Source organism: Pyricularia oryzae, chromosome 7 (assembly GCF_000002495.2).
Source record: "Pyricularia oryzae 70-15 chromosome 7, whole genome shotgun sequence".
Lineage (NCBI taxonomy): Eukaryota > Fungi > Ascomycota > Sordariomycetes > Magnaporthales > Pyriculariaceae > Pyricularia > Pyricularia oryzae.
In genome coordinates, this window is record NC_017854.1 from 216770 (window position 1) to 232101 (window position 15332).

Consider the following 15332-nt stretch of genomic DNA (forward strand, 5'->3'; position numbering starts at 1 on the left):
TTACTACAGGGAAAATTTGGCTTTATTCATTGCATACCAGTTCAAAAGATATACGGACTGTAAAATCAATTCAGCTTCAACTTTCTTCAGCTTCAACTTTCTTCAGCTTCAACTTTCTTCAGCTTCAACTTTCTTCAGCTTCAACTTTCGCAACATTGAATTTTCCTGGCCTAGGTCATGGGGTCCTTTTTTCCAGCCTCATTGTTCGTGTCACACGCGTGCTTGAAAGCCTGCATCATACTGGTCTAAGTGATATCACGTGCGGCCGCGCTGACAAACCAAACAGTCAATTCATCTTCTGCACGTGAAATGGCAACATCCGAATCTCCAAGTTGCGACCGCCCCTAGGACGGTAGGACCGAATCCCGACATCCGGCCCCACATCAGTAGCATCACGACAATGACGAGTCACGACAATGGGGGCGGCATCTGTATCCCTGCCGCCCAGTTGACATTAGATATTAGAACAGCTTTTTCTTCCTTTACACTCTTGTAGTTCTTCTTTTCCACGGGAGATCCTGTAACACCTACCTGGTAGTCATGAAGAGTTCACGAAGTATTCGAGCTGGCCTTCGTCAGGCTGGCCGTACATCACTCTCCTCCCGCGCGACACCCCCAAAGCTCTTTCCTACGAGGACGACCGTCGCTCAACATGCTCGACCGTTCCACGCCTCACCCGCGCGTCACAGCGGCTCCTCGAATCCAGCAATGGCATTCCCCTGCCTTGACGCGCTAGAGTCACGATCGGCACAACTGTCTTCTTCGCGAACTTCCGCATCTTCCGGCCCCGAGCCATCCTACACAGCAGGCGCGACGCTTTCATACCATTGCAAGTCGCCCTTGCTTCTCGACTGGGGCGGCGTCCTGCCAACTTTCCATATCGCATACGAGACGTGGGGCAAGCTCAATGCCGACAAGTCCAACGTGATCCTCCTGCACACCGGGCTCTCGGCCAGCTCACACGCAAGATCGACAGAGGCGAACCCCCAACCGGGATGGTGGGAGAGATTCATTGGCCCCGGCTGCGCCATAGACACGGACCGCTACTTTGTAATATGCACAAACGTCATTGGCGGGTGCTACGGCTCGACCGGTCCGTCATCGCTTGATCCAGCCGACGGCAAGCACTATGCGACACGCTTCCCCATCCTTACTATCAGCGACATGGTACGCGCCCAGTTCCGCCTGCTCGACGGTCTTGGAATCGACAGGTTATATGCTTCGGTCGGTAGTTCTATGGGAGGAATGCAGTCCCTTGCTGCGGCAACGCTCTTCCCAGACCGTGTGGCCAGGATTGTGAGCATTAGCGGCTGTGCGAGGAGCCATCCTTATAGCATTGCGATGCGCCACACCCAGCGCCAGGTGCTGATGATGGACCCGCATTGGAACCGAGGATTTTACTACGAGCCGGATCAAATCCCGCCCCATGCTGGAATGAAACTGGCTCGGGAGATCGCCACCGTTACGTATAGATCCGGTCCCGAGTGGGAGTTGAGGTTCGGCAGGCGCAGGGCCGACCCAAACAAGCCTCCAGCGCTGTGTCCCGATTTCCTGATCGAGACATATCTGGACCATGCCGGCGAAAAGGCCTGCCTGACCTATGATGCCAACAGCTTGCTGTATGTCAGCAAAGCGATGGACCTGTTCGATTTGGGTGCAGAAAGCCAGCGGGCTGCCGTGCAGAGGAGGACGGCAAGGGAAGAGGAGATGAAGGCAGGAAAAGAGGCATCTGTGAACGAGCAGGCAGCGTGCACGCTCACGCTGCCGGATGTTCCGTATGAGGAGCAGCAGTCTCCGGAGGAGACGGCCGAGGCCGTGTCTGCGTCTCCATACCCACAACCGCCAGCCGATCTGGTGCGGGGGCTTGCTCCGCTCAGTCAACATCCGACGCTGGTGATGGGTGTGGCCAGCGATATCCTGTTTCCGGCCTGGCAACAGCGTGAAGTGGCTGACGCGCTTCGGGCTGTGGGTAACAGGAGTGTGACCCACGTAGAATTGAGTGAGGAGCAGAGCATGTTTGGACACGACACATTTTTGTTGGATTTGGAAAACATTGGCGGCAACATCAAGAAGTTCCTAGAGTCGTGACAGATTTGAGCAATGACAGTCCAAGGGGCAACAGCATGTCCCTTTTTGTATTCTATTCGTCTATCCCGCTCTAGACTGCTCGAGCATCAACCCAGCCAGCTCCCTTTGCGTCTTCTCTTTTGTGCGGCCAAGACTCGCTGTTCCGCTGCAACCCCTTGTCTTCCTCTTGGTCCGCCAGGGCATGAGTTTTGAAGCTTCGAATCGGCACCCCCTCCAGGAAAAGGCGATCTATCTCTTCGAGAGTCCGACCGCTGCACTCGGGCACGCAGAACCAGCTGAAACTCACTGCGACAAACGCCACGGTACCAAAAATAAACCCCACTCTAGGCCCAAGGCCGGCATATGCATCATCCATGAGGTATGGAACGATAAAGGCGACCAAGAATTGGATAATGATGCTGCATAGCCACGTTAGCTGATAAATGCCATTGCTCTCGGTAGTTTTGGAAAACTTACTTGATGGCGGAACCCAAACCGTAGATCTTGTCGCGAAGCCTCAAAGTGGGAATCTCAGCCGCGACCACGTGCGACAGAGGAGCCCAGCCAAGGTTGAAGCCCACGCCGAATAGGGTGACCATGCTCGTTATCCCCTCGCGAATGGGTAGGGGCGCTCTCTCCCCCCCTGCGGTTCCGAGTCCACCCATCGTTAGTAGGGCGGCGGTTTGTATGGATGCGCCAGTGATCAAGAGAGGGCTGGACCAGACATGTCAGCATCGCGCGACAACTTTATAGGAGTTCGGCGGTCTACTCACACCCGCCCTACCATGTCAGAGAGGAACATGGTGAAGATTATAACCAACGTGTTGATACACGAATTGATCAGCGACATGGAAAACGCGTTGAAAGTGTTGAGAGACCGGAGAAATATCGTGCCGTATTTGGACACAAAGTTGTGGCCAGTCAGCTGGAAAAAGACATTCACGCCGCAGACAATCAACGTCCGCTTCCGGTTCGAGCCCTGGAACACCTCTTTCCACGTTCCCTTGTCGGCGGCAACATTTATCGTGCTGCGGAAGCTGGCCAGCTCGTCCCTGATCTGCTCTTCTGTAAAACGGCCCACACGTAGTCGTCTCAGTGAGGCGAGCGCGGCGTCATCGCGGCCTTGGAGTAAGAGCCAGCGTGGGGACTGGGGTGTATCGATCGTCAGATTAGTCACCTCGGAGAGTTTTCGCGGACACGAGAACCTCACCTCTGGCATGTGCCATAGCATGCAAAGTATAATCGAAGGGATCAAAAACATGCACCCGTAGGGGATGATCCAGGAGTTGTTGGAGTCAATGTCGCTTGTCGCACGACAGATCAAGGAGGCGAGAATATGGCCAAGCTAACAAACAACAATTGGGTTTTGGGTCAGCCATGACAAGATGGAAATGAGATGCACATCTTGAAAACATACTCCCAATCCCAGCTGATACGTCCCGACGATGAACCCCCTGACAGGAGCAGGTACCATTTCAGACTGAATGATGGGCACGACTGCCAGCTCCATGCCGATATAGAGGTAATTGATCATCCTGCCCGCCACCACCTGCACGCGCCCCCGCGCCGACACGCACACGGCCGCCGAGATGAGTGCCCAGACACACATGACGTGCATGCTGGTCCGACGACCCCATTTGTTACTTATGTACGAGCCCTGAACGAGTCCCAAAAAGAAACAGATAAACGGCAGGCTGTTGAGCAGCGACAAAAATACCGGGTCGAGTGCATATTTGCCCGTCTTGGGGTCCGGGGCGCCGAATTGTCTGTAAAAATGTGGCATGGCCTGCGTGTTGGAAAAGATGCCCTGGTCGAGACCGAAATTGATCTGAGATACAGCGATCAGGACGACTGCGTACGTGAGTGCACCGTTAAAGTGCCTAGGGACGTTGGCGGCGCCCCGGAGGGTCGGTTGTGGCTTTGGAGGAGCCATGGCAACAGTTCTTTTCCTTGTTTGACATGATCACAGGTGCAGTTTGCGAGATGAACGCATAATTCGGAATGGTTTGGTTATATGTATAATGAATAGGATGGAAATTACCACGGATCAGCTGCTGGGGATAGCTGTGCCCGCCGAGAAGGTTGCATCGTTGCCTGCAATATACAGCCCCTGGGATGCTAGGAATAGAAATTACAGCCGTTCTGTGGTCCCGGATTGGCGGTTTTTCGTACAACCTTAAGCACTGCCTTTCGCCCGCCCCAGCAAAGGTAAGGCCCTGGTGAGGGGGGCTTGGGGGCGGGTAAGCTGCAAATGTGCGGCACGGGTGTTTAGGAAGGGATTAAAATAATGCTTGGTCTTGCCTATCGCAGCAGAAGCTTACAGGCCTGCTATACTAACAAAGCAGATGTAATATCCATGAAGCATCGAGATTAGCATACAAGAAGAGAAGTATCTAGAGCTGTCGTCCGATATTTTAAAAGTAGTACGAGCAAAACTAAAGCTAGGCTGAACTACACAGGTCAAACTGTCATGCTAGCCTCCGACGACTCATACAGCTATAGCAGCTGCTGGTTCTAGTCAATGGAATGATGAATGAGATGAAGAGCGCTAGCTGTTTTGTTTGCTGCTACGAGCAAGAACCCTAACCCTCTCAAAAATTGAGGCGACCCCTCCCCACCTTCCTCAATCAGTAGTCGACGTCATTATGAATGTGGGCTGAAAAGTGGTGTAGCTGAGGAGCAGCCCAGTAGGGACAAACACGAGGGACCCTTGGTTCCATGTCTTCCACTTGCACTTTGTAGCTCCAGAAAAATCACGACAGACCCAGACCCAGACCCAGACCCATAACAGTCACCACAAGAAAAAAAAGAGAGAAAAAAACTTCCTTGTGAACATCACATCTCCATTCAGCCATCATCATGTCTTCTGCAATTCCCACCGCCGCCAGCGTCTCCGAATCGGCCGTCATCGACGCGCCCCTCTCCCAGGTCTGGCACCTGATCAAGCTCCAGGACTTTAGCAAGTTCTGGAGCAAGCTCGACAAGTCCGAGTGGATCAAGGGTGCCTCTCCCGACACGGACCTGGTCAAGTGGACCTTCAAGGACGGCACTGTACTCGATGTGAAGCAGGAGGAGCACTCTGTAAGCCCCAATCTGATACCATGTTTACAATACCCAACCAGGGTTGCAACTGACAATTCTAAACTCTGTCTTCAGACCATCAACCACTACATCACGTACTCGGTCATCACCGCCTCCCCTGAGCTCACCTACACCTCGGTCCTCAGCACGATCCGTCTGTACCCCATCACCTCTGGCAAGCACGAGGGCAGCACCTTTGTGACGTGGAGCGGAAACTTCTCGAGCGACGCCGACGCTGGTGTCATTGAGGACGCCAAGTTCAAGCGCCGCGAGGCCCTGGCTGACCTCGCCGCTGCTGTCTCCAAGTAAAAAAACAAAACAAACACAAAAACGAAACAAAACAGCGGTGTGATGGCCAGGGATTGGGATAGGATGGACAGAGGGTGAGGATTGATACCACTCCGAGAAAGTCGACATGTAGCTGGAAGGCACTGTTCGGTATCTTGGGAGATTTACAGCCAAAAAAGTTAGGATTTTGCGTCTAGTTTATGAGAAACGGCTGCGAACAAGGCGAGCAAGCTAATGATTCAAGAGGGCAAAAGCTCAAGTCTATGACGATCCCTCCACACAGTCTAGTGATTTTGAACTTATGTCCGCCCTTACAACACTTGGCCTGTCTATGCAAATCCCAGATTCAGCGTGTATTTCATGGGGGACGTGCCAGTGATGAACACGCGGTGACCCGTCATGGCGAGGTTTCCGCCAGGCCAGCTGTACTGCTCACCGGCGCTGGTATCAATAACGCCAGCGCCGTTGCCAGGGCCGAATGTGATGGTGTCGTTGCCGAGGCTGTACTTGCCCTGCCCCTCGACAAGGTGGTAAGTCTTGACACCGTTGTCATCTACCAGCTCCTCGGCTCCCTCGAGCTTTCCGCCCGGGCGGAAGGTAACCTCAATGGTCACGCCAACGTCCGGCTCACCAGTCACCTCAAAGACGAGATCGTAACCTGTATGAGTAGGCGAGACCGTGATGTCCGTCTTGAGGTCCCGTGTGCTGGTAGGACGGTTCTCAAAGTCGAGCGCCGAGTAGAACCGTCCATCTACAGACCTCGACATCTTGTACGTGCCGTTCTGATCACGGAACTCGGGTGCAATCGGGAGATAGTACGGGATCTTGACCTCGTTTCCCAGCATGCTGACACCTTCGGCAAACGAGATGCCGTTGGACCGGAAGTGGCCCATTGAGAAGAAATCGGAGACGAGGCGCACACCCTCAAGCACCAGACCGCCGTTCCAGGCCCTGAACAGGGTGGGGTTGGTAGACAGACCGGAACCGATACGATTAAAGAACTCGGTCTCCTCGCCGTTGCTGTACCAATCCGTGCCGCCAAACACGGTGGTGGTGAGCTTCCCACGGCGGGCACGGACAAGGCCTGCATCGCGGTAGAGCTTCTCAAAGTCGACAAAGGGCTGCTCCTCTGCAGGTAGCTGCCGCATAAGCTCGGGCCGCTCGACCGCATCGGCGAGAAAATCACCCAGGTTCAAGCCACCGACCTTCTCAATCAGGTTTGCCATGGCAGCGAAGCGGCCATTGTTATCGAGGAGTGCGAGCTCTCGGTACTGAACGTAAAAGTCCTGTAGGTCGCGTTTATCTTGGCCTTGGTCCTGGCGGCGCGAGTGGACGACCTCGGGCTCGCTGTTTGGCTCGGAGTGTTGGATGTTAAGCTCCAGGTTCTTACGAACATATGGGATCAGGTCGGTGCGGTTCAGAATGTGGGCAACGGCGAGGAGAGACGGGTTGGAAACGGCACCATAATAGATGGGGCTGCGCTCCGAGTAGATGCCGTCGGCGTCCTGGTCGATGCCCTCTGCGAGCCACTCGTCGATTCGGTCGATGTAGCTCTCCTCTCCAGTCACCTTGTAGATGCGTGCAAGAGCGGAGCAAATCTTCCAGCGGTGGTTGGGTGTGTGAACACCGCCCTTGGCCATGCCAGGACCGGCCTTTGTAAGGATGAGACGAATGGTTTCTGCCATGCGCGCCGAAGCAGGGTGTTGGTCCCGCGAGAGGATGTTTTCCATGATTCCAAAGTCCTCAATCAGAAAGCCAGTGTCAGGGGGCGAGTGGCGGTTTCCAACACTAAACGTGCCGTCGTCGTGCTGGCGCTGGACGAGCTCGGCGAGCATCTCGTCAATGTGCGGGATCAAGGACTCGTCATGATGATACGTTGACTGGGGCCAGACAAAAGGCGTGACGAGTCTGCGGACCTGACGGGTCAAGGCGCGGGGCTGGTCACGAAGGGCAGAAGCCTTTGTGTCAATGACAGACTGCACCTGCGCGTCCGCTCCCTTGGTGAGCACGTCAAAGCTGGCAGTGTCGACGGTATCTGCGCGAGGGCTCAGAGCCGCCGCAGAGGCACTGCCGGCGAGCCAGAGCGCTCCAAATGCACCGAGAAGACGTCGAGGATTCATGCTGGGGATCGAAGAGCCGTGGACAAGCTGCCTGGTCTTGGTCCGCCATCTCGTCCAGCGCAGAGAAGTAGACGGCGGCAGTATTTAAGATGCTACAAAGCCGACGACGTAACATCTACCCCATGTTGACGGTGGAGCGATGGCCTGCCGATGGGAAATTTGCCAAGTCTAATAATGTTAAGCACCTCCCCGCCTGGGGAAAGCCTCGTGGGGTAAGAGCTTCTACCGTAACCGAGGGGAACGAAGTCACTTGATGGCAACCCCGGTTTCTATTGAAGCGAAACCCGAAAGGTTGTTGCCGACGCGCTGGACATGGTGTATGTACATGATGATATGCGATATCCTGGCCAAGAGCAATGGTAGCCTCCGGATCGGAGCTGATTTCGGAGAGGTTGCCGATGGCACAGAGACCTCGGCCAAGCTGCTTGTGCAATGCCAAGAGTTGACACAGCCTACCCAATGACGATGCGGGGCCCCGCGATGGCGTTGTGCAATCGGATGCGGACAGAAGAGTCGGCAGGGCGGGTATGCGCGCAAAGCCACAATATATGTACAAGCTGGTCAAATAGTAACTATTGGTCTTGCATGTTGGTTTATGCGGCCGCACTTAAAGTGTTCAATGGTGCGATGCCTGCAAGTCTAGATGCAACGGGCACGCACCAACCTGGACCGGTTTCCGTCGGTAGTGTCAAGCCGAGTGCGTCCGTGCGCAGGCTTGTTCAGTGGCTGTTGGACCACCGCTCCAAAGACCCTTACCCACGCAGCCATAAATATTGGAACGAAGAAAAGATGAACATGTCCATTGCTGGTCACCAGGATGGTTCAGCCGACGAATGAGCTTAGTTTTGCAATTGCCGGTAGAAAGACGAACGTGCATCAAGAATACCGGCAGGTCAGGGCATTGAAAATCTAAGCAAGGATGTTATTTCTACCATGAGTGACGTTTAGTGACGTCGTGACTCGCGCCACACCATCGTGGCCCCACTTGCCGCACAGTAGCTTCGAGCCGAGTCTTCAAATTCAGGCACAGCTGAGACTTGCAACAAACAAGCCTCTAAAACAACCATGAAAATTGCTCCCTTTCCGCCTTGCTAATCATTGCTGCATCCGACCTTTCAGCGAGCCTGCAAGTATTCCTAGATACTAGCATCCGACATTATCCTATAAACCTCGGACTGCGCCATCACTTATTCCCCGTCTTTTTTCCCCCCTTTTTTTTTCCCCCACCCCGCGGCCGGTCCTCCTCCGACGGCCGGCGACAGGCGACGTCGCCATGGTTCATCCCAAGCCCAGTAGCGCGGCAGCCGCGTCTACGACCACGACGACCGCCCCAAATGTCGCCTCCTCCAATCGCCGTCCGCCACCGCGCATGAACTCAGGCTCGTTCCACGCCGGCGCGCCCTTCCCATCGCTGAACTCGTACTCCGAAACACCGATGAGATCCCCCCGCTCCCATCGCCGCCTACCGTCAAGCTCCCAAGGTTACCAAACCTTCCCGACAGCTCCTCCCAAGACCCCCCGTGACGCCGAGCGCACGTTTGACGACTTGGTGGCATCTGAAGACACGGCAAGCTCGAGTTCCGACGATGAAGAGGACCACACAGTCACGCCGTTGCCTCTCAAGCAGCTGGCCTTACTGGCACTGCTGAGTCTTGCGGAGCAGACTGCTCTCAACTCCATCTCTCCATACCTGCCCACCATGGTGCGGAACTTTTCCGAGATACCAGAATCACAGACAGGGTTGTACGTGGGGCTTGTCGCGTCCGCGTTTGCCCTTGCCCAGCTGGCGACGAACCTGGTGTGGGGAGCGATGTCGGATCGCATCGGCAGGAAGCCAGTCTTGCTGCTCGGCACAGCCTTGTTGGCTGGGTGTTTCAGCGTTTTTGGGCTGTGTACCAAATATTGGCACGTGGTGTTGGTGCAGGTGGCAATGGGTTTGCTCAATGGTAACGCCGCAGTCGTGCCGACCTGTTTGGGCGAGCTGACGGACAGGAGCAACCAGAGCAGTGCTTTTACGTGGCTTCCGGTCATGTACAGCATTGGGAGCATCACAGGGCCGGCGCTCGGTGGGCTCTTGATCCCGGATGATCTCTCAGACTCCAGCTACCCTTTTCTGTATCCCAATGTGGTCTCTGCCGCACTGTTGGTTTTTGCGGTGGTAGTATTGTCCATTTGGTATGAGGAGACACTAGAGGAGTATGATCCCAATGCCGAGTTCCCCGGACTGGGGTGGGTGCGCTGGCTCAAGGAGCGCATTTGGCGCGGCCGGTCCGCAAGAGTGCGCAATGGTAGCTGGAGCTCAAGGTGGCCGACAAGGAGCCATGGTCAAGTGGCAGGCGACGACGACAGTGGAGAAGACTCTGGAGTTGAAGACCCTCTATTGTCAAATCACACGACCCAAGACAGCAGTGCGCAGCAGACTCTTGTGGGATCACCGCGCCGAGGCTCAGACGACTCCAAGAACCACCACAACACCGATTCGCAAATGTCCGTTTTCCGCCAGTTGCTCAACCACCGAACAGTCTTGGTGCTCGGAACATACTTAGTGTTTCAACTCTCCAACATCTCTTTTAACAGCCTCTACCCCATCTTTGCGTCGTCGCCGGGTCCAGCTGGTAGGGACATGAACCCAGAGACGATTGGGTTGTTGCTTAGCTTCGCTGGTTTTATGACCATCGCCTTTCAAATTTCTATCTTCCAGCCTATCAAGGCGCGAATGGGAAACCTCCGCAGCTACCGGTATGCGCTGATGGGCTTGGCCATCAGCATGGCGCTGATGCCCTGGGCTGGGTTCACAGGCGGTGATGAGGATCAGCCGCCATTTGGGATCGGCTCGGCAAGCAACTGGCTTTACGCTGAGATGGCCGTGGTACTTGTCATGAAAAACATTTGCGCCGTTGGCGGGCTGAGCAGTGTAATGCTGTTGGTATGTCTTTCCTGCGCTGATATCTATCGAAACTCTAAGCTTACATGTTCCGTTCAGATCACCAACTCGGCGCCATCCCATGAAACCCTCGGCACGCTCAACGGTATCGCGCAGACCTTGTCGGCCGCCGGACGAAGCGTCGGCCCTTTTGTTTCTGGCGGGATCTTCACCCTCTCAAGTCAAGTGAGGCCGCGCGGCGAGCTGGTAGCATGGGGTGTGTTTGGCGGTATCGCGCTACTGGGGTGGTTTGGAACACTGGCCATAAGGGGTGAGGGGTTGGAAAGTGCCGACTGGGTTGGGGAAGAAGAAAGCGATGACGCCGAGGAGGATACAGAGGCTAGACTGTAAGTCTATAGTCTATGGTGTTTCGTTTGTTTAAACAAGATCCAGAGGCATCCAGTGCCCTGCGCGTCCAGGTTATCATGCCGGCACAAGCCTCATCTGGCGGTCAACTAAAACCCTAGGAACAATGCCCAAAGCGCCATACTGGGCATTCCAGCCCTAGTCCGCGCGCAAGCTGGTTGCCTTCTCGTACACCCACTCGTACTCCCAAACCTTTTCCCCGTCCACGACCAGATCGAAGTTCACCCTCCAGCGCATTGGATCTGTCGTGTCGAATGATATCGAGGCAAACTTGGAGTTGCCTTTGTAGTGGTTATACACGGCGTGGTCGTCGCCGTTGGTAGCAACGTGAAAGCGGTCAAACGGCTCGTGGAATTGGTTTAGGGCCGAAGTAGAGAACTCGATGAGAGTCTTACCTTTGCCAGATGGTGGCGGGAACACAGTAGTTGTGTGTTCATGTCGGTCCTATTTACTGCTCAGCACCTCGCACACATCGCTTGGGGTGTTGGTTCATGTCACGGGGTTGAAGGGAACGAAGACTTACTCCGCTGAGCAGAAGCACCCCGTCCGTTTCCCTCATCCACTCGTAAATCATTTCCCGCTCATGCAGGTAGCCAGCCCACCGATCCGCCTCGTCCGGGCTGACCCATGTCCGAGTCCACGGCACACTGCTCACCACCACCTTCCATCTGGGTTCCTCCCGCAGCCACTCGCGCAGCCGCGCCAGCTGGATGGCCCCCACCATGGTCTTGCCGGGCCCATCTGGCTGCTCAGACGGCGACCGGTAACGGCGCGTGTCGAGGACGAAGAAGGCGACCTCTCCGCGCGTAAAGGTATAGTACGATGCGGCAGACGGAGGGTTCGCACGACCCTGGTAGTGCCAGTATGGCGCCACCGCGGCCTTGTACAGCCCCGTCTCGTTGGCGGACCAGTCGTTGGCGAACTCGTGGTCGTCGTAGACGTGCAGCCACGGCAGAGCCCGCAGCGCCGGCGTCCAGCTCGGCGATGCGTACGTCTGGCGGTACAGGTCGGTGTAGTGGCGCTGCGTCCAGCCGATCGGGTAGGGGAGGTCGATGTAGATGAAGTCGCCCAGGAACAGCATGAACTCGGCGGTCCGGTTGCTCAGGTACCGGCCGAGGTGTTCTAGCCCCTTGATGCTGAGGGCGTGGTCTGCCGGGTGGTAGGGGTAGAAGGGCTTGATGCAGCTCGTCTGGATCATGGTCCACTGCTTTGGGTGCTGTTTGGGGGTTCTGAATGAGCCGACATGGCTGGCGTTGGTGGTGTACACATAGGGTGTATCTGGTAGCAGGTTGTCCAATGTTGCAGTACCTAACCAGTCGGTTTCTTGTGAGAGCCCATCGATGATAACGGACGTTGAACCCCCCGGCGCTGCGAAGTCTGGCCTGGCATTTATCTCCACAACTGGGGAATTGGGGGCCCGGATGACGATGCTGGCGGAGGTGGAGGTGGTGTACCCCATGCGGGAGAAGGACAGATCATGACTCTGGTGTAAGTAGTGAGCCCTGTAGACAAAGTCTACTGAGCAGACGACACATACAATGTTTGTCAGTGCGCCCAATGCGGAGAGCAAGGGTCTTGTCACGTCGACCCAGCCCAGCAGAATAACCAAGAGGGGATGCCTTCTGACGCGTGCATGTCTGCGGGTGAGCTGCAGCTGCACAAGAGCCAAGAAAGCATACGCAGCAAATGTGGTATATATTCTGGGCCAGTATCGGGCAATTGGATACTGGTGAACGTCAGCCGTCGTATTCGTGCTATCTAGATCAAGGCGAGAATGACTTACAAATCGCACAAAGAGGATTGACGAGTAGCGCAGCGACAGCGTTGTCGCCGCAATCACGGCATCGAGTACCTGGTGGAGGACCTTCATGTTAGGATGGCGATGCGAAAGGCCGAGGGAGTGAGCTGAAGCAACATACCGTCTAGTTGTTGTCGTCGTTGAGCCATGTGCAAAATAGTCAAGCTTCACCTTGTTCCGCCCAACGGCGTCCATTGCCGACACCCGGGCCATGATATGATTCGCACATTTGGTTGCTGCGCACGTGGTCGCATGGCTGGGCGCAGAAACGCCGGGCTCAATTATCGGGGATGCAGTCCGATACATAAAATGAAGGAAAATGGCCACCAACGATGCGACCGAAAATTTGTATCTGTGGTCTTCCCAGAAAAACCAAATACACGTGCTCTGTTCCACTGGTTTGTATCGTCTTTTCGTACAGGGCAGACCCGCAGTGGTGGGGATTCGGTTTATCGTGGAGATGGAGAGAGAATGAGACTTACTGAGGTACCCTACTTTTCTCTCTGGTTGCTTTACTGCAAGAGACGACTGGCAGAATTTTTCGTAGTTGATTTCCTATCGGAGGTGGTTATTCGGATGGTTACCAAAAATGCAAGTCTGTCGTTGCATAGGCCCACAAGGCAGACTCTGCACGCGATGTCCATGTCAAGATTAACGAACCACCGATATAAGACGTTGACTTTCCCATTCGAAAAATGCAAAATTTTGTCTGTAACATGTAGTGGAAACCAAACCTCAGACTTTTGTTTTAGCTCAACTTTCATCAAACAATGACGGTAGCCCAGGAGGAAGCACCCAAAGTGGTGACTGTTGCAGAGAGCTCCGAGACTACAAAGTCGTCCTGCTCAGAGGATGCGGTGGCCCCTCCCCCAACACAGCGGCCAGCTGGAAAGTTTGACGTCTTGATCCAAGGAGTGGCTCTCTTCTCTGATGGCTACAACATCCAGATTATCGGCTACATGAACACGGTCTTGGCCAAGCTTTATCCAAAGGAGATGACCTCAGAAGTCAAGACGCGACTGTCCAACTCTATCCTCATCGGCGATGTCTTTGGTATGCTGTTGTTTGGTCTTTGTATTGACAAATTCGGCCGCCGCGTCGGTATCGTTCTTACGACTCTGTTTCTGGTCTTTGGTATCATCCTGGCTACGGCCTCGCATGGTAACACTGTCGAGGGAATGTTTTGGATGATGGTTGTTGGTCGAGGAGTTGCTGGTGTGGGTGCGGGTATGTTATCTGATTCTGCTTTGATACTCTTGATTGCTCATGGGAGACATGGATGGCTGACTGCTGCGGGTTGTGAATAGGTGGAGAGTATACCGTCTGCACTAGTCAGGCACTAGAATGTGCAGACAGTACCCCGGAGATGCGCAAGCGAAGGGGCATGCTCGTTGCCGTATCCACAAACGCTGCAATAATTTCTGGGTTTGTCGGCTCCAGTATCGTGTCACTTATCGTCATTGCGGCCTACGGTAGCCAGGCTAGTGACGGCATCTGGCGCATATGCTTCGGCATCGGTATCTTTGTAAGTGACCTCTTGCCCCTTCCCAAACTCCATGGATGCTTGTCGACTAACGGTAAGCAAGCTCCCCCTTACCATATTCTTCTTCCGCATGCGGCTTGCCGACTCGGAACAGTACCAGAAACACGCCATCCAACACAAGGTGCCTTACTGGCTTGCCATCAAGTTCTACTGGCGCGCTCTTCTCGGCTGCTGTTCCGCCTGGTTCCTGTACGACTTTGTGGTTTACCCATTCAACCTGCTGGCTCCCACTCTCGTTGCCGGCTTCTCGAGCAACCAGTCCATGATTGAAAGCATCGGCTGGAGCGCCCTGATCAACTTCTTTGCGCTTCCCGGGTCCTTCATCGGCGCCCTGCTCATGGACCGCATCGGGCGCCGACAGACGTATGCTCTGGGGTGGGCGATTGTTTGCGTCTTTGGCTTTATCATTGGCGGCTCCATGGTTCAGCTCCAAAACATCTTTCCGTTGTTCGTTGTTCTCTACGCACTCTTCCAGACGTTTTTGTCGGTTGGGCCGGGCGACTGCAACTTTCTGGTCTCGTCCGAGTCGTTTCCGACTCCTCTTCGTGGGCACTTTCTCGGATTCGCAGCGGCGGTGGGCAAGGCAGGAGCTGCGATCGGTACCACTGTTCTGAGCCAGGCGTTGGCCTCCTTTGATGACAAGGTCAAGGGTCAACAGGCCATTTTCCTGATTGGCAGTGGCATCTCGGTCGTTGGAACCCTTTGTGTGTGGTTTCTCATTCCAAATGTAGGTCCCTATTGTTATTCTAGACGTCCCACGATTGTTATTAGAGTGCTAACAGACTGATCTGACCTTGTTTCCTAGGCACCCAAAAACCTCGAGGACGAAGATGTTCGGTTTAGAAACTATCTTCAACAGAACGGCTACGATACTAGCGACATGGGTCTGCAGGCCAAGAAGGTGGAAGGGGCCGAGTCTTGAGCTGACCAAAGTCCAAATTGTGGTATCGATTCGGCCAAGAAACTCAAGTAGATGTGTACACTGCACAGTAGCATCGACCATTGTAGCTTCCATGGTTTAAACACCTTAAAGTTGGCTTCTTTGTATTTGTCCGTCAACGAAACCCAGGCATAGTGATCAGAACGCGATATCCGTATGCCAAGCCCCCGACTTTCCTTGCAATTAGGGTGCCTCGTGAGATCGTT

General features: G+C 54.7%; 7 protein-coding genes across 7 annotated transcripts; 5 read left to right on the forward strand and 2 right to left on the reverse strand.

Annotated features, from left to right (window-relative positions):
• Positions 1-357: 357 nt before the first annotated feature.
• MGG_14202 (homoserine O-acetyltransferase) lies at positions 358-4286 on the forward strand. The gene has a single exon (XM_003720496.1). It carries the CDS (start codon positions 541-543, stop codon positions 2086-2088), a length of 1548 nt encoding a protein of 515 aa, XP_003720544.1. The 5' UTR covers positions 358-540; the 3' UTR covers positions 2089-4286.
• MGG_10293 (sugar transporter) lies at positions 2096-4195 on the reverse strand. Its single transcript, XM_003720497.1, has 5 exons — positions 3485-4195; positions 3278-3412; positions 2841-3214; positions 2545-2781; positions 2096-2486 (listed from the first exon to the last, which is right to left on the reverse strand). The coding sequence occupies exons 1-5, from the start codon at positions 3998-4000 to the stop codon at positions 2159-2161; spliced, it is 1590 nt and encodes a 529-aa protein (XP_003720545.1). The 5' UTR covers positions 4001-4195; the 3' UTR covers positions 2096-2158.
• A 640-nt stretch (positions 4287-4926) lies between the features above and the next one.
• MGG_10292 (uncharacterized protein) lies at positions 4927-5457 on the forward strand (the record flags this gene model as incomplete). Its single annotated transcript, XM_003720498.1, has 2 exons — positions 4927-5148; positions 5224-5457. The coding sequence occupies 2 exons, from the start codon at positions 4927-4929 to the stop codon at positions 5455-5457; spliced, it is 456 nt and encodes a 151-aa protein (XP_003720546.1).
• A 318-nt stretch (positions 5458-5775) lies between these two features.
• Positions 5776-8546, forward strand: MGG_15451 (uncharacterized protein). Its single transcript, XM_003720499.1, has one exon. The coding sequence runs from the start codon at positions 7989-7991 to the stop codon at positions 8391-8393; it is 405 nt and encodes a 134-aa protein (XP_003720547.1). The 5' UTR covers positions 5776-7988; the 3' UTR covers positions 8394-8546.
• A 283-nt stretch (positions 8547-8829) lies between these two features.
• Positions 8830-10830, forward strand: MGG_10289 (uncharacterized protein; the record flags this gene model as incomplete). Its single annotated transcript, XM_003720500.1, has 2 exons — positions 8830-10482; positions 10540-10830. 2 exons carry the CDS (start codon positions 8830-8832, stop codon positions 10828-10830), a joined length of 1944 nt encoding a protein of 647 aa, XP_003720548.1.
• MGG_10288 (alkaline phosphatase) lies at positions 10750-13028 on the reverse strand. The gene is made up of 4 exons (XM_003720501.1): positions 12765-13028; positions 12629-12697; positions 11369-12571; positions 10750-11289 (listed from the first exon to the last, which is right to left on the reverse strand). Exons 3-4 carry the CDS (start codon positions 12302-12304, stop codon positions 10984-10986), a joined length of 1242 nt encoding a protein of 413 aa, XP_003720549.1. The 5' UTR covers positions 12305-12571; positions 12629-12697; positions 12765-13028; the 3' UTR covers positions 10750-10983.
• A 385-nt stretch (positions 13029-13413) lies between these two features.
• MGG_10287 (metabolite transporter) lies at positions 13414-15332 on the forward strand (the record flags this gene model as incomplete). Its single annotated transcript, XM_003720502.1, has 4 exons — positions 13414-13870; positions 13951-14168; positions 14230-14913; positions 14992-15332. The coding sequence occupies 4 exons, from the start codon at positions 13414-13416 to the stop codon at positions 15106-15108; spliced, it is 1476 nt and encodes a 491-aa protein (XP_003720550.1). The 3' UTR covers positions 15109-15332.

Coding starts and splice junctions, on each gene's coding strand:
- MGG_14202 (XM_003720496.1), top strand. CDS start 541: ATGAAGAGTTCACGAAGTATTCGAGCTGGCCTTCGTCAGGCTGGCCGT.
- MGG_10293 (XM_003720497.1), bottom strand. CDS start 4,000: ATGGCTCCTCCAAAGCCACAACCGACCCTCCGGGGCGCCGCCAACGTC. Junction 2,782..2,840: donor TCTGACATGGTAGGGCGGGT/GTGAGTAGACCG, acceptor TGTCTGGTCCAG/CCCTCTCTTGATCACTGGCG. Junction 2,487..2,544: donor GGTTTGGGTTCCGCCATCAA/GTAAGTTTTCCA, acceptor GTGGCTATGCAG/CATCATTATCCAATTCTTGG.
- MGG_15451 (XM_003720499.1), top strand. CDS start 7,989: ATGCCAAGAGTTGACACAGCCTACCCAATGACGATGCGGGGCCCCGCG.
- MGG_10288 (XM_003720501.1), bottom strand. CDS start 12,304: ATGGGGTACACCACCTCCACCTCCGCCAGCATCGTCATCCGGGCCCCC. Junction 11,290..11,368: donor GGGTGCTTCTGCTCAGCGGA/GTAAGTCTTCGT, acceptor AGCAGTAAATAG/GACCGACATGAACACACAAC.